General features: G+C 42.8%; 1 protein-coding gene across 1 annotated transcript in view; it reads right to left on the bottom strand.

Moving 5' to 3' along the window:
* Positions 1-23,303, bottom strand: part of RYR3 (ryanodine receptor 3) — a 763,398-nt gene that overhangs the window by 22,276 nt on the left and 717,819 nt on the right. The window contains exons 94-102 of the mRNA XM_088456566.1: positions 19,638-19,680; positions 12,060-12,187; positions 10,523-10,583; positions 10,260-10,406; positions 6,665-6,799; positions 5,557-5,713; positions 5,112-5,176; positions 4,468-4,568; positions 3,589-3,640 (exon numbers count right to left, since the gene is read on the bottom strand). Of these exons, the coding sequence (XP_088312692.1) occupies positions 3,589-3,640; positions 4,468-4,568; positions 5,112-5,176; positions 5,557-5,713; positions 6,665-6,799; positions 10,260-10,406; positions 10,523-10,583; positions 12,060-12,187; positions 19,638-19,680 (889 nt within the window). The remainder of the gene's footprint in view (positions 1-3,588; positions 3,641-4,467; positions 4,569-5,111; positions 5,177-5,556; positions 5,714-6,664; positions 6,800-10,259; positions 10,407-10,522; positions 10,584-12,059; positions 12,188-19,637; positions 19,681-23,303) is intronic.

Below are 23,303 nucleotides of genomic sequence, written 5' to 3'. Positions count from 1 at the left end.
CAAAAACAGGAAGACCAGATTAGAGTTTGCCAAACAACATCTAAAAAAGCCATTACAGTTCTGGAACAACATCCTATCGACAGATGAGACAAAGATCAACTTGTACCAGAGAGATGGGAAGAGAAGAGAATTAAAGGAACTGCTCAAGATCCAAAACATACCACCTCATCAGTCAAGCATGGTGGTGGTAGTGTCATGGCATGGGCATGTATGGCTGCCAATGGAACTGGTTCCCTTGTATTTATTGATGATGTGACTAATGACAAAAGCAGCAGAATGAATTCTGAAGTGTTTCGGGCAATATTATATGCTCATATTCAGTCAAATGCTTCAGAACTCATTGGACAGCTCTTCACAGTGCAGATGGACAATGACTCGAAGCATACTGCAAAAGCAACCAAAGAGTTTTTTAAGGCTAAAAAGTGGAATGTTATGCAATGGCCAAGTCAATCCCCTGACCTGAATCCAATTGAGCATGCATTTCACTTGGTGAAGACAAAACTGAAGGGAAAATGCCCCAAGAACAAGCAGGAACTGAAGACATTTGCAGTAGAGGCCTGGCAGAGCATCACCAGGGATGAAACCCAGTGTCTGGTGATGTCTATGCGTTCCAGACTTCAGGCTGTAATTGCCTGCAAAGGATTTGCAACAAAGTATTAAAAAGTGAAAGTTAGATTTAGGATTGTTTAGTTTGTCCCATTACTTTTGGCCCCTTAAAAACTGGGAGGCACACATAGAAACCGTTGTAATTCCTACACCGTTCACCTGATTTGGATGTAATTACCCTCAAATTAGATCTGAAAGTCTGCAGTTAAATCACATCTTGTTTGTTTCATTTCAAAGCCAAAATCTGAAAATTCTGTCAATGTCCCAATATTTATGGACCTGACTGTATATATATATCTTTCCAATCTGTCTGGTGGGAAAGAAAATCTGTTCCATTTTCCAACATCTGGGGGCAAATTTCTATTGTTTGCTCCCACACATTCCCAGATTTTCTGTCCCACCACACGAATTGGACAGATATATCTATAGGTGTCTACACAACTTAACAGAACCGACACAATACCAAATGTTTGACTCCCAGCAGGATGTGCTCTATTGTATGTATTTTAATAGAGAATGATGTGTACTTGTCTGTTGTTCTAATATTAATTATATTTGTAAGAGCATAGACTAAGAAGTGGGAGGGGTCAGGAATAGTTAGGGGAGGAGTCTATGCCAGGAGCCAGATGCTGACGCAAGGTGGGCCTGTGTGTTCTTTAAATGCCAGGGCCTATTTTTAGTCCCAGTCCGGCCCTGATCCTACCTGAGCATGGAAGTTATTCCAGTCGTCTTAAACTCCATACACCTGACCCAGGATCTGGGCCACATGGTCCAGGATGCAAAAACCAAAAACACCAAAACTCCTGCTTACACATGACCTTCATGCAAAGCCACATCGCACAGGTACTATATGGAGTCCCAACAATGCTGCACAAAGATAAGCAACTCTACTGTGACTCTACTGAACTGTTAGCCCTCAAGGAGGGCACCTATCCATTTGTCCACTGCCTTAATCACCCATGTGGAAGACATACTAGGCCTAAGGGAGGCACCAGTCATGTAAAAAAAATGGACTCACCTCTTCATCATTCCCAACCAAGAGATGCAGCACCTTGGATGGGAATGATGGTGGACATGGGGGATACCTCCATGTCTAGGTAGCCCAAGTGGTGTAGACTCCCACCAAGCCGTATCATTGATAGAAAAGGGAAAACTGAGAGGAACTTGGAATTTAGAGCCTGGCCCTGCCAACACCTGGGTAATCCGATTTCCAGATTCAGAGAGGGAGGAAAGAAAACTGGGCTCTTCACTGCAAGCTCAAACTGAGAAGCAGCGCTAACCTTTGGAATTCAGATCCTGGGATGTCCAATGCATGGATTACCACTCGAACCACAACATCCGCACCCTCCCGACCTGACGTCTTATCTTAAACCTGAAAGGAAACCTCTTGGTCTGGATCATGTACCATGTCACCTCCTCATGGAATTTAGCATCATATCCTGATTCACTCCAAATCTGAAGCACCAACGGACTCTTGTGCTTGCAAAAAGTAGCTGGGTTAGTCAAAGATTTTTGTACAGAGGCATCAAGAAGCCCATTCACAGACGAGTTAAACATCTAACCCAAGTTGCCTCTGCCTAAGATAATGCCTCTGAACTTGAAGGCTCTTGGCCAATCAATTTCTGGGGATTAGGAAGCCCTTCCTGGGGAAGCTAAGGGAAGGGGAGACCCACTGAACTCCTGGCTGCTAGAAATTAGATGAACAAGATGATAAAGGGAGGCAGCCTTGGACTTGGCCCAGGCTGGTTCCACCACCTCAGATAAAGAACTCCCTGGCACACGTGACACCAGATGGCAGGCTGGGCAAAAAGACATGGCAGATAACAGCCTTTACTCTCATCAGTACAAAAATGCTTTGGAAAATGAGCCTGCAAGACAGCCTACAGATCCCAGTTAATCTGAGGGAACTAGTCACTCAGGAAAACCACCCTCATACCTGTTTCCTCAGCAAACGGTACAGAAAGTCCAGAAATTTTCCTGTGTATATTAGTACACACACATATTTGCAGGTACTATCACTTGATCTGGGGCACTTTCAGTCATATAAAGCTGTATAGAAGTAGTAGAGGATATTTATAGGTTGACAATGAGGGCGATTCAATTTACAGCGGAGGGAGCTCCCAGGGCTAATTCACAGCATTGTTTGGTCGGACTTAAGGGTTTCTTCTCGCACACCCCTTGGGATGCGAGGAGAAATCCGACGAAAGTGCCAGTTGCTTAGCGTGGCGATAATAGCCGCGCAGCCAGCAATTTAGTTGGAGAATGCAACTAGGTTTTCGCAACTAAACATACTGGCATATACATTGGCTGATCAAGTGATTGGCCAATATATTGTGTTGTGTCGGCTAATGTGTACCAACGATATGTCTGTGAACAATGTTATTCAAAGACATATCGCGTTGGCTGTGCTGCACAGCCGATGGCAGATATATCTGCTCATCTTGCTGTGTGTAAGGGCAGCCAACCGCCCGCCTGCCCATACACTTGCTGCAAAGGCTACAGGGAGGGGGGCGCAACGCAACCCCCGGCTAGCGGGACCTGCGCCAAGATGACAGATGATGCTTGTTCAGAGTGTATGAACAAACATCATTTGCAGATATATCTACAGATCAGTCAATTTGTAGATATATCTTTTAGGTGTGTACCCAGCTTAACTATATAGAATAACACCACATTATAACAAAGTACAGTTCTATGCTAACACTCTTTTTTCTTCTTCCAGAGTTCATATTGTTTAGGTTTTTACATTATATTATGCTATTTTGATGTGATTTTATCATTTCTTGGTGAACTGATCCTTTTGTCATTGTTATTTCCGTTTCTCTCAGTATGACATTTTCTTCACAATGAAGCTTTACAGCTGTATGTTTCTCACAGTATAGACTGATATTTGTAAATGTTTACAAGCTACTAAGTGGCAATATACAAACAGGGACATGCAGACACGTAATCTTCCCTAAAAGAGTGACAGAAAGTACCTACCTGGCCTGTGTGTTCAGTTTCATCCTTATTAATGATATACATGAGAAAGAACCTGAAACAAGGACAAAGATGTCACATGAATGGAAGAGATAAGATGCGGACTGATGAGCACTGCTAGTGGTTATGGTTAATGAGCTCTGAATAAGGATGGCATGATATGTGAGCATTTGTGGCAGATAAGCTGCACAAGAGTGTTAGCAAGAGGGGGTTGGGCTGTCTGGTTTATTAAGCAGACCTACAATTCAGATGGGTTTTTCACCTCTCCTTAATATCTGCCTCTCTGTTCTGTGATGAGAGGGTTGAATAGTTCTGTTTCCAGTGATTGGGACATCTCGCTAAGTGTAAAATATGTGTAGTAATCCAAGAGGCTAATATTAATGCTCCAGCAAGCTGACTGTTGAGATCAGTGCGTCTATACACACAACTATTCCCCCAGGTGAAAAAATAGGGAGTAGATGAACAGTTACTTGGAACATTCAGAGTTTGTTTTTTTATGATACCCAAACTGTTATGTCTGGTGGCAGCTGACAGGGGCTATGACAGCTCAGGCCCCTTAGGGGAAGAGGTTTGGGCCACTAGCACTTCATGGCTGTATCTAGCGGCAGTAAAAAGTAAGGCAATCAGCAAGATGTGAGCTGACTCCCAAGAGACATTTGTAGATATACTGTAGGAATTAACATCTGACACCTGTGGCCACTCAGCTACTGTTGGAAAAGGTCACTGAGGATGAAATCCTTCAGCTTCTTAGCCTGCACATGAAATGCTTGGCAGATATTTTAATTCTTTTCATCAGCTATATGCACCTGCCTAACACAGTCCTTAAAAAGTACATTGTCATCGCTCACTAAAGATCATACATTGAGCTCTTTATATACTTACAGGTAGTTCGCCAAGTTGTGCTCTTGTAAAGTATGTGTTTCGAAGCCATGCGGTGTTGTATCAAAGTAATCATTTCCAATCCCACAAATGAAACATTTTGTCTGGATAGAAAATAAAATACATTATGAAAATTTTATGAAGGATTGTGTAAACTGTGTACATTACATGACATTTGTGTGGCTATACTCATATTATGATGCATGTGTAGTACAGTCCTTACTATAATACCTGTTTCTCCGAAATATCTACTGTACGTTCTATGATCCTAATGGTGCCTACACACTTACCAATATTTTACCCAATGTAGCCGATTCCGACGCATCGGAACGGCAGATCGTGTAAAATATGCCCAAATCGTGAGTCCCCACTCATGATCACGATGCGATACGCGTCCCCGCCGGTCGCACATCGCATCGTCAGATCTGCCGTGCTGTAGGGCAGATCTGACAATCTGGAACACGATGCTCGACATATCGTTTGTCACATTGGACCAAATCGTGTGCAGGACAGCCGTGGAGCTGCCAGGGAGAGTCGCAAGGGAAATCGCTCACTATGTCGGATCGTGAGCGAACCGGTAAGTGTGTAGGCACCTTAAGTGTTGTACAACAGACAGGTGGATTTGGTAGAATAACATTTCCTCTTACCTCCATATCTTCTCTCACTTGTTCTTGTTGGTCTCTCAGTTCACCAAAGGCATCAATGATCAAACCTGTTTCAGAACAGAAAGAGTATTTGGAAGCACCAGGTCATTGTACCCATGGTCACACATTGGTTCCATTTCATTTGCAGCTCATATATGGCTGTGTTGTCATGTGACAAATTAATTTGGTCTTTTGCTAAAGTATGAATGAACCACCAGTGTAACTAGAAAATGGTCATGAACCTTGTTATACATTAATAGTACATGGAAAATATGTCATATATTTACAGGAGAAAGGACATTGTGATTCTGCTAAAGAGATCGGGACAGTAAATTATTTTTAATAGGCAAACTTGCCTGTCTGTCCTGCACTAGTCCTGTAACTGGATAACAGTTTAGCTATTCTATGGCTGTGATCACCTAGGGATATTAATGAGAGACATACTTGCCTTGGATAATGGCCAGGAGTATAACAATAACAAAGAAGAAGAAGGTGATGTCAAATACAATACGATACATCTCATAAGGGTCACCAGCAGGGTCCTCAATCTCATCTCCAATGCCACCTCCAGCTCTCACACCCACGTACATGTGGAATAAATAACACTGCAAGGACAACGTGCTCTAATTAGTCTGGTGTGCAGGATCGTTGAGCGCAGAGAGCCTGACTGCCAGGGATTACAGTGCATGTCAAGAGAGCAATGAAAATGCTGGCATTTATGTAAAGTGTTTAATCACTAAAGCATTGACCCACAGTAATGAATGGAGACTTGGAACTAGTAGTTGTAGAGTGAATAATCACCAGATCCAAATCTGCATCCTGGCGTTTTATTCAATCGTGTAGTATTACCTAAAGACTGAAGATGTCCATTACATGGGCAAAAGTGTAAGGTGAGTGTTCTGTCATTTCATCCACACCCATACAATCAATGCAATCTCCATAGTAAAACAAAGGAAGACGTTAGCAGTGGAACGGGTCATAATGAAAAGCTCACTGATTATCAACACGGCACTGTCATAAGATGCCACCTTTCATCAGATACCTGCCCGGCTAGAGCTACCCTGCGTTCTACTGCAAGTGCTGTTATTGTGCTGGGGAAAGGCTAGGAACAGCAGGAAGCCACGCGAGCTCAAAGAAGTGCTGAGGCGCACATAGTGCATACATATCATGTATCCTCAGCATTGCTATAACAGTCACACAAAAACACAATATATACATGGTCAACCACAGAAGGGCCTATCAGCTTCAGAGATGAATGGCCAATCAGCCAATCAGTACTGTTACCTAGTGCTGGCGACCATCATTGTCAGTGTGTATCTGCACCGGCCATCGGCCACCTGGCACACTTGCATCTCTTTGCTGATCGGGAGAATCACAATTATTGTACTCGGTAGATGTTAGTCCGCCTCTGCGGCTGCATGTGCCAGAAATATGCAAATGTATGCGTGTGGCCGCTCTTCTGGCATGTGCGGGATGATTTTATATCTCAGCATCAAACTCTTTAGTTCTATGATCTCCTGATTAATTATTTTATGTCTGTAACATGTGGGACATACCGTCATCATATCATCACACTTCATATCAGGATCATCTTCATCCTCACTCTTGTTGTAAAATTTCCGGAAAAAGTTGAAGGCCACAACAGTGTACAGATAAACGACCACCGCCAGGAGGCCCACCGTCAGCACCAACTGAGGGAAGAGGACAATGGCGTTACAACTTAGAAACATAGCTTGTGTTATATGTTAGTATCGCTTCGTGTACAAAATATGAGTCTTGAGAAACACTGTATAACCTTATAATACAGGGAGATTTTCATAGCTTTAATGACTACTAATACCAGAATGTACTGTGTACCACAAACATTTCTTTACATACAGTGCCAGAGATAACGTGTGCTTTTTTTTTTTTACATTTTCTATTTAACATTTTGTTCCATCAAGAGAGACCCCTCAAGGATTTTCCTATTCATGACATGAATATATCCATTGTGATAATGGTCTATCAGTGACATAGGTTTAAAACTTTCTAAAGAGAACAGGTAAGTTGCTGATAGCAACCAATTATTTTATAAAATGTACTAGATAAATGATAGCTAGAAGCTGATTGGTTGTTATGGCTAAATTCTCCACATGTCGTCTTTAGTTGATTTGATACATCTCCCCCATAGATAAGAGACCCATATTTTTTGGGTCTATTGGTGTTGCCTGGCGCACAGCCCTGGGGCCTGATACAAGTATCCTTTATACTATGTCGTTTCCTGATAATAATAGAAATAATAATAATATTGAATAATAAAATTATATGTAGAAAAGTATACTTATTATTTTCAGGTTATTTTATACATTCAACTTTGTGCACAATGATTGGGGAACAAGTAATTGGAACATAGCTGGTTCCCACAGTAGATCCTCAGGTTGTCACTGGTTTATTTAGAACAGTGTTTATTTTTAAATACCCAGGAGGTCAGGGGTGGCCAGAGTTTTGGACTTGGTGATCTACATTTAAAGCTAAAAACCTTTTGTGATCTACCGAGCAAGAAAAAGGGGGTATGGTATGCAAAAAAGGTGGTGTGACCTCACAGCAAGGGGCATGGGGGTCTGCCCTGCCAAAATTACACATAGTAATCTCAATTCAAATTAGCAGCACAATCTTATTCACATTACACCACATAGTAGTGTCCATTATTAATGGTATGACATGCAGTAGTGCCCCTTAGTAGTGTCCACTGTAGTTGTGCCCCTTATGCAATGCCCCCAGTAGTTGTGCCCATTATGCAATGCCCCCAGTAGTTGTGCCCATTATACAATGCCACCTGTAGTTGTGCCCCCTAAAGTAGTGCTCTCAGTACTAGCTCCCCCTCCCAGTGTAGAACAGTCCTCCCACAACTATGTGCAGTACTTACCTGTCTTCATGCTGGCACTGCTCCACGCCGTCAGGGCTCCCGCTGTCGCTGACTGTTGGATCAGTCACCCGCACACTGCATTACTGGGAACGCTGGCGTCTGAAGCAATCAGAGGCTTCTTTAGCCTCTGATCACTTCAGAGGCTAGTGTTCACAGTTGCTGCGATTAAGTTGGTCCCGATCTACCGGCAGGAGATCCGTGAGCTACCACTAGGTCGCTGTCGACCTTTTGGCTGGGCCTGCAGTAGTCCATAAACAGCCATAATAGGGGTTAAGGAACAATGGTCAGAATTCAAATATGTGGATTTATCCCCCAAAAAGTTTGACCACGAAAAATAAATGTAATGCTACTTAATAAAGTATGGACAGTCTAATTTATTATTATTATTCTTTCTTTATATGGCGCCACAAGGGGTCCACAGCGCCTTACAAGGTACTTAGACAGAAACAGTATGAACAAAGAAGAACAAAGTCGCCTACAATACAGAACATAGCAGGACATGGTTTATAATCATTGAAGCATCTGCAGTCAAAATACCCAAGGGAGGGGTGACATGGTAGGCAGTGCGGACTCGGGTGACACAGAGGGGAGAGACAGTGATGTTAATTTACTCTTTGTAATAATAAGAGTTACACCTTGTGCAGTGCCAATCTATTCATAACCTAGGATGACAGCAAAATATGTTGTGTTTGAAGTTTACTGTGGTGTATAAGTTTGTGCTGTTTGTAGCTCTGGTATATGTGTGTATGAGTTAATTAGGGTAATGTTGTGGAGTGTTTTTGTTTAGGCAAATGAGTGAGTGCAGTAGCACTTGCAAGAGGTGAAAACACAGCAAAATGGCGAGTGTTGGATCATGTACAGATAAACTGTAGTAACCAACGACAGACTCCTCCTTCCCACAATGACCTTTATGGGGTTAAATATCCCAAAATAGACTCTTTAGGGTCTGTTTTGCAAAGATAACCCCTATCATTATCTGTAAGTGTTTGCTGCATACACTCTCTAGTAGAGTGTAATCCTCTATCCTGCACCTCCTGCCACCTTCAGTGGCCTGGGCTGAAGAGAGACTACAGCTGGCCGATCCACCACATCACAAGCCCAATGCCATTGATATTGAACTGACCAGATTTTAGTACTACTCTGTTAAAATCCAGTGACTTCAGGAAGATAATGCAGGGAAGAGGGCATGTAACAGGCAGAGGGCTTACAACTACAGGCTGTCTGAAGATGGCAGAAGCTGCAGGTCAGGTAAGTAGTATCCACACTATCATTATAAAACTTCTCAAAAGTGGAGTTACCTTTTCAACTTTTTATTATTAATAAGTATCACTAAAAGCAAATTTGCATATTTTTGAAGAGCGCCATATATACAGTGTACTCTACAACATGAAACTGTCACTACATTGTGAAATGAATGCAATTGAATTTAGAAGAGAAACTGTCGCTTTAAGCTGATGGCAGGAATCTGCAGGTTTTCGTTATCCAGCAGGTAAAAATTAATAGTGCATGCTGTGAGTGTTTAAGGCAGCTGCTTGGCCTCAATAATTCATGAGAAAGCTACAACAAACATCAGTGACTAGAAGCTGACAGTAGAGAGAAAGGGGGAGAGAGTTCATAGTATTGCAGTGAGTGAGGAGGACAGGTGAAGTTCAGAGACGAAAGCTAAATGTTCTTTACAGACGTTACACAGTGTGTGGAATTGATCTTACTACTTTACAAAGTTTGTTTTATTTTCTGTATGGAGGAGCTTGAAGAGTGAAATACAGAACCTTTCTGTATTTCACTCTTCAAGCTACAATTCTCCCTACAAATGCACCTGGCCATAGTACAAGTGGCAATGATTACAGACTGATGTACTGTAGTACCATTATCATAAGCACTTTACAAACAGCCTACACATTTCTATGGATATCCACTTACACCTGTCCTGCATAGTCTAGCTATTCATACAGGCTGGGAGGTTTAAGTGTACCATGCCAGAGTTTGAGCTGTGAAAGGAGCAGCACTTAATTCAGCTGTCTGCAGCCGGGTAGGACCCCTTCTAGCATGAGTAATGTGAGCGTATTAGTGGAGTCACTGAGTCATACACCGTGCATGCCACTGCTGTAAAGCAGCCCATGCTACAGTCCAAGGCTTTAATCTCTTTTTAATGGTGCTGTCTAGTTCAGAAAACATTGCAATCAGTTAGTAATCTGTCTCATAATCTATGACACAAAAACACACACACACACACACGATCTGCTCACTTGTTTTCCATTGTGGGTAACTGAGGAGAGAATGGTTCTCAGGGTCTTGAAGCCCATGGCAATGTCCAGAAGATGAGCGGCAAAGAAGAAGTTGTTGTAGTGTCCAAGTATTGACATGGTTGTGTACCAAGCAAGGTAAAGGAAGGACTGGAAAAAGAAATAAAATAAACATGAATGAATGACAGTGCGGCTGCACAATTATTAAAGAAAAGCCATCATTACCATCACCCAGTATATGGTATATCAGGGAGGAAGATACCTACATTGTCAGTGAAGACCACGCCAAGCTTCCAGATGTGATACTTCATGTCAATAGAACTTAACCTGCAGATGACAGCCAAGCGTTACAGACACAAACTGAAATAATCTAAAGTATATTCAATAATTCTGTTTCTCATGTTTACCTATTACCACTTCTACTATATAAGACATAAAGCTCAGTATGAGCTTATCTTATACTAGAAGGGGTTCTGCAGAATTAAACAGATTTACATTATGGTATCACACCTCCTAAGTTGCTTATCTGATTGGGACAGTGGTTTCAGTTAGTGGATTGGGCAAATGTGGGGTGGAAATAATTGTGTCCCCATTGTTGCTTTTGAAATGTTGGATGTATGGAGTGTGTGTGCGTGTATGTATGTATATACGTATGTGTATATGTACTGTATGTATGTGTGTGTGTGAGATCTACAGGATTATTTCTCAGATGTTGATTTTTTGGGGGGGGCAAAGATACTGAAATCTTTCAGGAACATGAAGATGACTTTTTCATGATTCAGGCTATAGTCAAACAACAAAAACCAATGTGGCCCTTGTGTTACACCAATAGAAAGTTTGATGTAGGAGTTTGTGATGCGAATAAACTGCCCAGCAACAAAACAGCCCTTTACCCGAATGGCACTTTAAATTTAGCTTGAATCTCGACAATTTCCGTGAAATTGGAACCTAATATGTAACCCCCAACGTCTTTTTATTCTGTAGTATATACAAACCAGTCCTACATAGCATGTGTTCATGTATCATTTAGCATATTCAATACCCTGTTGCATTAATATTAAACCATAAAAATAAAAGAATATTTAGCTACATTTAATATATATATTACTGTAGTTATCCTGGTCATTAGCATTGAGCAGTTGCAATGAGCTAGAAATGTTCTCCTGATGGCAGTTTCCCAATTCTGTCACATTATAATCAATGTTGGGAGTTAAGGTAAAAGAGAAACATGAATGCAGAGATATTTGTAATAGAAACAGTATTATGACACCATTCAAAACAACTCAGATGTCTCATATTGTTTTCCATATTTAGTGCATGGAATGCTTTCCTACAGCTATTCCTAATGAGGAATTTCCAGTGATGTCTGTGATCAATATGATCACTGCAGGGGATGGAGGAAAAAAGAAATAAAAGATCATTCACTTCAACAGATGAAAAGTTCATTTTTAAATGATATGGAGATTTCTTTCTAGAATGTCACCTCAAGGTCAACATTATGCAAACTGTATAAACGTGTGTGATCCCAAGGCTAATGACTATATGTAAATTAGAGGTATACGTAGGATGTAAGCTGGATGGACTCTGACAGGAGCCAATATGTGTGAAGAACTACACTGACGTTCACCGCTGCATGGAACTAATGTGTAACAAAGATTTGTGCGTCAAGTGCAGCACAGTATTGACAAATAGAACTATACAGTCAAGACTTTGGTGTCATTGTATGATGATTGTGGTTGAGGGGCCATATCCGTCACCTTCAGAGTAATCTGCAGATGGATAAATGATACGTTTTGTACACACCATGATACAAGTGATCCCTCTTCTATTTTGGTCTCTTCCACTGGGCTGAAGTCCAATGCATTCTTATCCAGTCCCAGGAGCTCCGCAATTCGGTCTGCTCCATATAAGTCTCCATACTTATTGATAACCTAAGAAAACGAGCCATGTACAAATTTCACGTGAAAACTTAATTTGGACCAACACTGGAGCCATGTTTAATATTACTGTTGTTATTATTCCTGCTTCTAATAATGCATTGTCCATTACATATGAAGCGATTTGTAGATATGGTCATACTCACACCTATTATTTGTATCAGTAGAAACCACAGCTATCTTGCAGATATTACTCCTGGGTAACATGCACACTGGGAAAGGGGGTCTTATGGTTGTGTGTATGTAATACACACATTGTCACCTGGCTGCAAGAGAATACGATTACATGTACCCCCATGCCTTGGCAAGTTCCCTCTTGCAATTTGCCTAGGAATCACTGGTGGTGAAACTTAGGCCTTAGTACAAGCACAATGGGAGGGAACCCACATTTATGTTACCTAAAGGGAGGTTTATAATGTGATGTAGTCAGGATCCTGGCGGTCAGAATACCAGCTCCGGAATCCTAACAGTCACAATCCCGACGGTGAGTATTAGGATTAGGCACTAGGGTAAGGGTTAAGTTGCAGGAGTGAACGGTTACGGTTAGGCTGTGGGGGGAGTGGCTTAGGGTAAAAATACTAACATGCATCAGGATTTTGACCGCCGAAATCCTGTACCCAACGCTTATAAATAGTATCTCTAACCATTATATAGTGACAAACAGGGGCGTATTTATAATGGGTGCAGGGCCCACACCGCACACCCTTCACCCATAAGTAATTATACTTACCTTTCCGCTGAATCCCGAAGTGCTGCTCCACAGCGCCGGGCCAGCCCTGTAGAGCAGCAAACACTCACTGGGAAAATGGCGGAGCCCATTTTCCCGGTGATCTGCACAAGCGCAGAAAAGATGTCCCCAGGAGAGTAGGCGCGGGCGCCATTTTCCCGGAGACCCACGCATGCACTGTAGATTCTGGCATGAAGCCAGGATCTACAGCGCTCAGTGCCGCTGACAGAGAGGAGGAGGCCCAACCGGAGGCTGCACACGGGCCTCTTCCTCTCTTAAAACGCCCCTGGTGACAAATATAGGTGTCCTGTAATTAAAATATCGGTTGTACCTTCACAACATCGATGGATCAAGCACAGAGATTAAGAAATCTACAGAACAATTAAACTAATATATCAGAGTGATGAAATTGGGAAATTTCACATAGCAACCAATCAGCTTGTAGCTATCATATATATCACAGTCTATAAAGTGACAGAAGCTGATTAGTTGTTACAGGCAACTTCACTTTATGTCTATCGAAGGTTTGATACATCGCCCCCTAAGGTAAGAGTTTCTTAGTGGTATTGCCGTGCATGTAGCTTACACCATGGTACACGAACAGACTGGAGATTTACTGATGCACGTACAACAAAAACAACACTATACAAACAAACATAATAACTTTAATTTCAGGTATTATTTCCAGTAATTGAGAATTTTTTTTGACTATACCTGCAAATTGCAGAAATATTTAAGGCCACAAATATTTGCAACCAAAAAATATTGGCCCTCATTCAGAGCCGTACGCTCTGAGCAGAGCGCACGCTCTGAATGAGGGCCGGCCTCCATGAAAATGGAGCGTCCTTCTGGACGCTCGTATAGCTGTGAGTCACCACCCACAGGCTATACGAGCGTGCATTTTGATGGTCGAGACCATCGAAATTGCGAGCCGGAGCCTGCGGTTGAGGTTTTCAACCACAAGCTCCGGAGTGATTTTGGCTCTATCAGAGCCAAAATCACTCCCACTGACATCACTAGTGATGTCAGTGGGCCGGCTTTTGACGGGAGGCGTTCCCGTGGGAACGCCCCCGTCAGGGAGGCACGCCCCCGGCACGCCTACCAAAGGGGGCGTGCTGTCAATCAACATTGACAGCACGCCCCCTTTGATCGGACACAACGAGCGAAGGACTTTCCTTCGCTCGTCGCGTCTGGCGCATGCGCACGACGGAGCTCCCTCCGTCGTGCGCATGCTCAGTCCAGAACATCGACCCACTTGCGAGCGGACAGCCGCTCGCGAGTGTGTCTGAATCTGGCCCATTGTTCCTTTCTATCAAATAAAACACATCACTGTATTTATTAGTAAATAATCAAACATCTCATATACCATAAACATCTAATATAAACATGGGATTATTTATAAGATGTTTAGTTCTACCTAGTGTGGCACAATAGGGGAGGAATTCAATTAGCCGTGATAATTTACCGCGGCTAATTGATCCCCCGGGGGCTATGCAATTAGCCCCTGAAGCCGGCAGTTATTGAGGATTTTTTTCACTTGCCTGAGGAAGGTGAAAAAAAAATCCTAGATAACGACTCCGTTTTCCCATTCGCGAAAAACACATAGGTCAGTGACTTTATCAAGGATTCTGTGTATTTTCGGGTGAATCCTGTTGGGGTTTTTTTCGCACAAAAAAATGGGATGTAATTGAACTACGCGTTTTTTGTGTTAAATAGAGTTAGTGGGGATTCAATTAGCCCTGTTAATTTTTTTTTAACTGTTAAGTCTGTCGGGTATGGCATTAACTGTGCACAATAATTCATTAGAAATGTCTCAAATTACCACTTGCTTTAATGGTTCCCTCTCTGTCTATACAAAATCATAAATGAAAATTAACATGGATTTCAGGGCCTGACTCAGAGACGCTCGTAAGCGGCGGCTCGTTCTGAGCGATGTTCACACATCTGCGCATGCCTATGGGTCGTAATGCGCATGCACCAACCAGTCATTTCGGTCGGAAATCGTGCGCTCGCAAAACAGCGAGGGCCTGCTAATTTGAGTGACAGAATGAGGCGTTTGTGGGTGGTAACAGGGGAAGGTGCTTGAAAACGGGGGGAGTGGAGATCCAAACGCAGGCGTGCCAAACGGTCAAAATGGGCGTTTAATGGGTGTGCATAATTAACAAAGCAGCGTCATCGACCATGTCACTTGGTTGTCTTTTAGACTGAACTGCTCGCAGTGATTACGGGAAGTAAAACCTACCACAAGCACTGCAAGCAGTTCAGACGCCTTTCGATGTACTCGATTAATCTAATAAATAGCGGAGATGACGTATGATGCGAACGGCCAAGGGGCGTCTTTACAAAATAGCGAGCGCATGTTTCGTTCGCTCGCTCAGACATAGAGGCGTCAACAGACCGCAAAGAGCGAGCGCTCAATTTAAATAGCCGCCGGCCCCTTTTTCTGAAGGAACGTTCGCAAATAGCGTCCGGCTCTCAGCACGGTCTCATTATCATCATCATTTATTTTCTATGGCTAAAACTGTTGAATTATATTACATACGTCTACTGAGGAAGCAGCAGAGATGCCGGCTGGTCTATAGGGGTATTCAATATGTGCACATCCGTGAATTTCAAAGTAATTGTTATAGTTAGCATTAAGAGTCCTTTAAAATAAAGATATGACAAGCATATACATATGAAAGTCTGATAGGAAATATATAAACCAGTTAACCTATAATTTTCTTTATCTGACCTACAGATTTAGAATTATTACAATTGAAAACTGAGGTTATATTTTGTTTCATTATAAATAATGTATATGAAATATTACAATTACAAATAATACTTAGTAAAAAGCATGTATAATAATGTATGTCTATAGATTTCTGTCTCACTTTCTTTTTCTTGTAATAATCCCTGGGGTTTTTATACTAATAACTGTGGTACTGCCGCGGTCTGCAGTGCTAATTAGCACTTTTCCGGAGATGTCTGTGAAATCTCCTGCATTGTACCATTAGTACACAGCAGCAATACAGAAAATTGTGCAGAAACTGTAGAATTTGATGTAAAAAACGGCTTGATACATAGGCCCCACTGTCTTAAACATAAACCCCCAGAAGAAGCTGGTCAAAAGGAATCACTGATAACTGATACATGGAAATGCAATGCACTATAAGAAGTCAAGGCAAATCATGATTACATACTGTATCAGTTATTTATTTTCCATTAATTGTGATAACAGTTGGCTCTATTCATCATCACGAACATTTTCACCTGCAATTGTAAAAATTAAGTTATCAGGCCATTCATCAAGATGGTAAAGCAGGAGATATCACAGATATCTCTTGCTTACCTCCCTCTCGCGGAGTGGCCCGCCGTCCCCATACACTAGTATAGAATTCATCAAGCTCTGAGAATACAATATTTTTGGGCGCTTGATTGCGGGAGTATTCGCCATCTACCCTACGGGAAGGAGTCCCGGGTCGCCCCTGTCCGGCTCGTTCCGCCGGACCTTTAGTGCGCATGCGTAACCTGTAGGTCATGCATGCGCACTAGTTTCACTTCTCTGAAGGAGCATTGAAAAGATTCCCTGCTCCGAAAGGAGCAGTGAAGGTGTTCGGGGAGACAGCTGATCTGAAAATCATGATTAATTGCTCCGGCACTCGCGTCGAGAAGAAAAGTTATTATCAGGGTCTGATCGGATGTTACATCTGAACATGTTGAATATACCTCCAAGAGAGTTTATATATGTGTGACCTCCATGCTCACAGCAGATAATGCTCTGATCAGTCCTCACATGATTTTTTCCCTGTGGTCCAAGCTCCCCAAAAATTACTTATTCTGTTTAACTGGATTTCGAATGTATTTTCTCAGTTTACATACTGCTATAACTATCTGTGTTATATTGCCTTGATGGCAGTAGGATTGATACATCGGGCCAAATGTAATTGAGTGCAAATTGGTTAAAATGCGAGTTTAACGCTAAACTCACATTTTGTACTCACTCGCAAATGTAATAGGGTGTGACTACAGTAAAACTCGCATTTTTAATCACTCGCAAATGTAATAGGGTGCGACTACAGTAAAACTCGCATTTTTCAGGTTTTACTATTGCTTTCAAAAAAGCATTGAGGTGAACCTTGCGGTTACATCATAGGATACAATGTAGCGGTTCCCATCATAGACTTCAAGGCAGATTTCCCACCATTGAAGTTTATGGAGGAGACAGGCTGACCAAGCACAGCCAATCAACGGAGGCGCCCGCTGATTGGCTGGTGGCTCCTGCAATGACTGGGAACACGTGGGCCCCAGTCATTCGCGCGGAGGAAGGGTATGTGTAAACATACCTTTCCTCCTGTCCAGCATTAGGGATTATCCGTTATTTTTTAACCCCCTCGTTGAATACATGGAGTGAAGAGGACATGATCAACACATAGGAGAGGTGAGTATGGTTTTTGTTTTCAGGTACCCATGGACGTGATTGCCTATAGGGATACTAGGTGAGTATGTGTGTGTGCCTGTATGTTTAAATAAAATTGTACTGGTCATGGTGTGTGTGTGTCTAGAACTACTGGTACCAGCAGGCCCGTAATGCCCCGCATGCTGATACTTGTTACCAGCACGTGGGGGAGGCTTGCTGGGACCTGTAGTTCAATTGCAAAAGACAATATTTACACTATCTTTTACACCACATTTACACTATCAATTCGGCACCCAGCAGCCAGGGGTGCCAGGGATAGCCCCGGGGTATCAGCCTAGGCCTGGGGTGCCCCTATCTCCCCAGGGAACCCTGGCCTGGGCTGACTAGCGGTCAGGGGTAATGCTGTGGCTGAGGGACCCGGTGAAAGGGTTTACCTGGCTGTGGCATTAGCCCCCCCCCCCCTGCTAGAAAAAGTCTGGTGCTGGTTAGGGAAATTGCAGGGTATCCCTTCTCATTTTGTTCTCTGTATTTCCACAACCTGGACCGGATCAGCAAAACCCTGTGCTGTTACTTACAATACAGGCCCCCCCTGCACATTTTGCCCCTCATTCAGAGGCGGTCGCAAGAAGCGAGCGCTCGCTCTGAATGAAGGCGGGCACTTGACTTTTCAAGTGCGGCCTCCTGGTTGCTAGCTAAGCGACCGACCAGGTTGATGGTCGCGATGGTCAAGACCATCGGGGCTTGCGACGAGACCCTTAAGTTGGATCTCGGCAACTGCAAGCCCCAGGGAGCTTCCTGCTCTGATCGGGCAGGAAGCTCCCCACTGACATCACTGCTGATGTCAGTGCGGCCGCCCACAAAACGGCAGGCGTTCCTTGAGGAATGCCTCTGTTTGTGAAACCACCCCCCTGCCACGCCTACAAAACGGGTCGAGCTGTCGATCAACATCGACAGCCGTCCCTTTTGTAGTGAGCTCTAGAGCAAGAGAATTTCTCTCTCGCTCCGGTGCTTGCGCACGCGCAGTGGGGCCGCTGCGCGCGCAGGGCTTAAACATCGACCCGGTTGCGAGCGCTCAGCGCTTGCGACCGGGTCTGAATGAGGTCCTATGTCCCATGTATTTTAAAAACCAGCACAGGTTGTACAGAGCCCGGGGCTGGTTATGCTTCCTGGGAGGGGGAACACATAATTTTTCTCTCTTTAAAACACACAGCAGCCTTCTTGGATCTCACTGATCTGTGAAGGCTTCTGTATACCTCGCACCTTGTAATGCTAGTCGCATTAAAAAGTGTAAGGTTACATAGCCAAATACTCACACAGATTCGCATAGAGTGGTAGCATTGAACTCAAAAGTTTGCAGGCTATTACATTTGCGAGTTCCGGCACCAACTCGCACCTTCAAAAAAATGCGAGAAGGTGTGAGTTGGATTTAAAATACAACTGACACCCTATTACACAGGTTCTCAAACTCAGTCCTCAGGACCTCAAACAGTGCATGGTTTCCATGTCTCCTCACAGAATCAAAAGTGAAATAATTTGCTCCATCTGTGAATTTTTTAAAATGTGTCAGTGAGTAATGACTGCACCTGTGCACCTGCTGGGTGACCTTGAAGAGGTGGACTGTGTGGGGTCCTGAGGACCGAGTTTGAGAACCACTGCCTTATTACTTTGGCACATTGTCTTCTTTGGGGAAGATATTTTTTTTCCAAACTGAGTAATTGTCTCTCACTGGCTGTGAAACCCTCTTCTGTCTCCATCTACTTGGGAATGGAATTTTAAGTAGGATTCATAGATATGAATCCTTCCTAATCCTCATATAGCCATAGGTTGTACAGGTTAGGAGATGTAGATTGCAGACAGAATTTCAGTACAGTAAATTCTCCTAGTGCTCAGAACTTAACATCTCTTCCACAAGACTTATATCCTTGTAAACTTAGCTGGTGGATGTTACACTGATTAAAATGTGGAATTGCACAAACAAATGAAAGCAAATAGAATGCCTGAAGAAACACGGTAAGTGCCTTTTGTTAGACAGAATAATACGTATACATTGAGCATTAGTGTGACTAGCACAGCATTGCTTCTCAGAGAAACTGTTTACAGGTTTTAGAATATCAGAGCACTTTCCAATATTTCTACATTACACAATTCCTATGGAGTAAACATACAGTAATATATGTAGACGAATACAGTCAGCATTGCATCCTCCGTACCATCCTATGCATTACATTGTACATTGTTACTTCAAAGCCATGATAACATAATAATGCAAAATGTGAATTCACAGTGCATCTGCATTCAAAAGAAAAAGAGCTTACCTTCCTTTTAACAAATTTATCCCAGTAATTATTAGGGAAAGACCTACAAACAGAATAATAAAATATCACATTATTCAAACCATCTGCAGCACTACAATGAAATCTCTACATATTTAACCATAAAATAGAACCATGTGATATGCATTTAAATGATAAAGGTAGAAGCATCTCTGCAATGAATGAATCACTGGATTCATCTGTGTGTCTTATTCTTGCAAATAGGTATTTTTTTTGTTATCAGCCTCTACAGTATACTAAAATAAAGCCATACACTTATTCATCTGCCTGGCCTGCATAGAGCATTTTCGAACCAGCTTTCCTAATTCCTGGAAAGTAATCTCAAATTTAGCACAAGAAAATGTAATACACTCAGTGGCTTTGTTCACTAATAGCCAAATTCCAAGTAGCAGTGATTAAGTAGTTCTAAAACAGAGCTAAAGAACATAACGCCTAATGTTCTACTACATATATATGCTTCACTGCTTAATCCAATCCCAACCCTGTAAAATGTGTCTCCTTCTGAAGACAAATGTTACCGGTTAAAATATCGGTGATGAAGCCCTTGTGTACCAAAGCTGGATGGCAAGCATTATAGGCACGATCCATTATATGTATGGCACGCGTTATATATTATTCAGGTGCTAATTCCACAACTGAAATATCTCCCAGAGCTTCAATATTCTTTATAGGATTGTTTTATGCAGAAGGAAATAAAGAACCTTTCCAAACGCTACTATTCATCAGAAGGAGTCCTTGGTCCTTGTGATACACATGGCTACTGCCCACTTGTTGCTAGGACTAGGTCAGGGGTTAGTAATTATTGTCCAGTCTATGGGCCTGATTCAATGGCGATTTTTTACGCAGATTGAGCAACTGTTTGCTATTGTGCGCTTTCTCACGCATAGAGTGCTCATTCGCAAAGTGAGTGACAGGTAGTCAGCGTTTGGGGGAAGGTAACGGGGTGGTGGTCAGAAAAACGCAGGTGTGTCTTACCGTTTAAACGCAGTTACATGGTCATGCATAAATTACCCATTGCAATTACATGTGCAGCATGAGAGCCCTCTGCGTGTCTGCAGCTGGTCAGATCTGCCACCAGCTGGGCCGAGATGGCTTCTCAATGTGCGTCAATGTTACCGATATTTATTCAGGTAAGCGACATCGTGCACATATGAGAAGGCAGCGGTGGGCGTCCTTATGCTTGGGTAAGCTTTGGAACTATTAGCATATATTCGCAGCTGCGGTCCATACGAAATTGCAGCTGCGATCGCATTAGCGTCCGTCTCTGAATCAGGCCCTATATTTGCTAGTTGATTTGACAAGTGTTTGTATTTCAATAATTTTACACTTAATGCCCATTAAAAGCTTTGTATACAACAGAATTGTATCAACTCTCATAGCAATTCTTTTTTTTACTGTTTTAGATGATAACCATTACAAAACTGAAAAATCCTGAATAATACAAATAAGAGGTAACCACTGATTATCTCTTTAATAGCTAGAGAACGTTTGTGGAGTTATATCTACTACTGTACCAGAGGGATGATAACTACACTGACATATGGGTTAGCTGACTTTCCCAGCGAGTATACAGAGTGTCTGCAGTGGGAGAGCTCAGCATAGTCTAACCTGGTTTATGTACTGTAGGCACTTCTAGTGTTTCTCATCCAGAGAGCTAACGTGGAGGAAGGTGGTTAGAGTGATGCTCAGCATAGGCATTACATAATGATAATGTAAGCAAACATAGGTAATATATGGAAGGTGTCTCCCCTTGTCTGGTGGCTAAAGTTAGTTCTGATAAGGAACTGGGATGTTTATTTGAACCTGTTAATATTGGTCATATGACTTTTCTCCTGAAATGGATTTACCGAATGGCATCTATAGGAAGCATGGTTCCCCTAAGACCATAGTTAGGAGAGGCAGAGTGCAATGTCATGTTTATGGGGGATGAGTACAGACACAGGTAGCAGGGGAAGTATCAGAAGTAACATGTCCATGGCTTCTCACATACAAGGTATGCCAACACCCAGATGGGGATGTAGTCTGGAGCCCGACGGTCTAAATGCTGACCGCTGGCTTGCAGACTGCTTTATCCCGACTAGGGAATAATGACAGGCGTCTAAATCTAGACGCCTGTCATTTTCCCGAGGTCGGGGACCGGCGCCCGGCATCCCAATCAAGCGGATGCCGGGCGCCGCAGCGGACAGCCGTGGGGGGGGAGGGTTAGGTTAAGGGCTCCTGGGGGGCACTTAGGGTTAGGCACCCCCCCCGGGAGTAGGGTTAGGCTAGGGGGAGGGAGGGTTAGGGATAGGCACCCCCGGGAGACTTAGGTTTAGGCAGCGGGGAAGGGGGTGTTATGTTTAGGCACTTAGAGGGGGGGTTAGGGTTAGGCACCCCTAAGGAGGGTTAGGTTAGTAAATACTTACCTTTAGGACGATCGGGATTTCCTCCTTTGTCGGGCAGCTGCTGTCGGGAATTGAACCATGCGGCCGGCGGTAATACATATCACACCCACCCAGATGCTCATGCACAGTTGAAATATACTTCTATATACACAGTATATAACTAGTTGTCACTGTTGCCGGAATATAATCCTGTTTTATTATAATCCTTGTTGCAATAAAGCCCACTCCAGCAATACCTTGATTTCTTTGCCCGTACTTACAGTGCTCTCTGTCTCTCTCTATTGGGTAAGTAAAATAGTGTGCTTCCCTGATCCTGCACCATCTGTAACAGATCAGTACAAACCTGAGATCCTCTCTCCTGCACCTGCTGTGTCACCACCCATGACTCAGACAGTCCCAGACAGTGTGGGGCCATCCCGATCAAAGGAAGAGCAGGCAAGTTAGTTTTTGTTATATATTTACCTGGCCTAACTCCTCCAAAAATTTATGTTTTGGTGTTGGGCGGAGTCTTTTAAAAAAAATCTAATCCAATAATTAAACTGTAAATATCTAAATGATCCCTTTAACAGCAAATTAATGTTGACTGCGAAGGATAAAAAGTCAGCGACAGTGGGCATGATTCAGAGAAGGACGTAACGCTGCTGTTTACGGAGTTGAGCGATTGTCGGTATTCTGCAAAGTGTTTGACATAAACGCAGGTGTGTCTCAGCCTGCACTGTAAGTGCCATCCCGTGCGCAGTAAAATGGGCTCCGACATCTCAATTACGGCAGCCATTCTGTATTACTCAGAAGTCCAATAATTATTGTATTATTATAATCGACTGATTTGTTACTGAGCAACAGGTTGAGTCTATAATATCCAAAATGCTTCGGACCAGGTGTATTTTGGATATCGGAATATTCTGTATTTTGGAATATTTGCATCTCATAATGAGATATCTTGGGAATGGGACCCCAATATATACACAGAATGCATTTATGTGTTATATACACCTTATACACACAGCCTGCAGGTCGTTTTATACAATATTTTCAATAATTTGTGCCATAGACAAAGTTTGTGTACATTGAACCATCAAAAATGAAATGTTTCACCATCTCAGTCATGCTAAAAAAAAATCCAGTATTTTGGAATATTTGGATATGGGAGACTCAACCTGTACTACTTGGATTTGCATATCCAAGCGACTACGTACAAACTGTGGACGTCTCAATTTGTAGCTATAGCGGCATCAGCGTACATTTCTGTATCAGGCCTAGTGTC

Source organism: Taudactylus pleione, unplaced genomic scaffold (genome assembly GCF_031769625.1).
Source record: "Taudactylus pleione unplaced genomic scaffold, aTauple2 ptg000707l, whole genome shotgun sequence".
NCBI classification, from domain to species: Eukaryota; Metazoa; Chordata; class Amphibia; order Anura; family Myobatrachidae; genus Taudactylus; species Taudactylus pleione.
The sequence above is the reverse complement of the archived record's forward strand: the minus strand, read 5'-3'. Positions and strand labels throughout refer to the sequence as shown.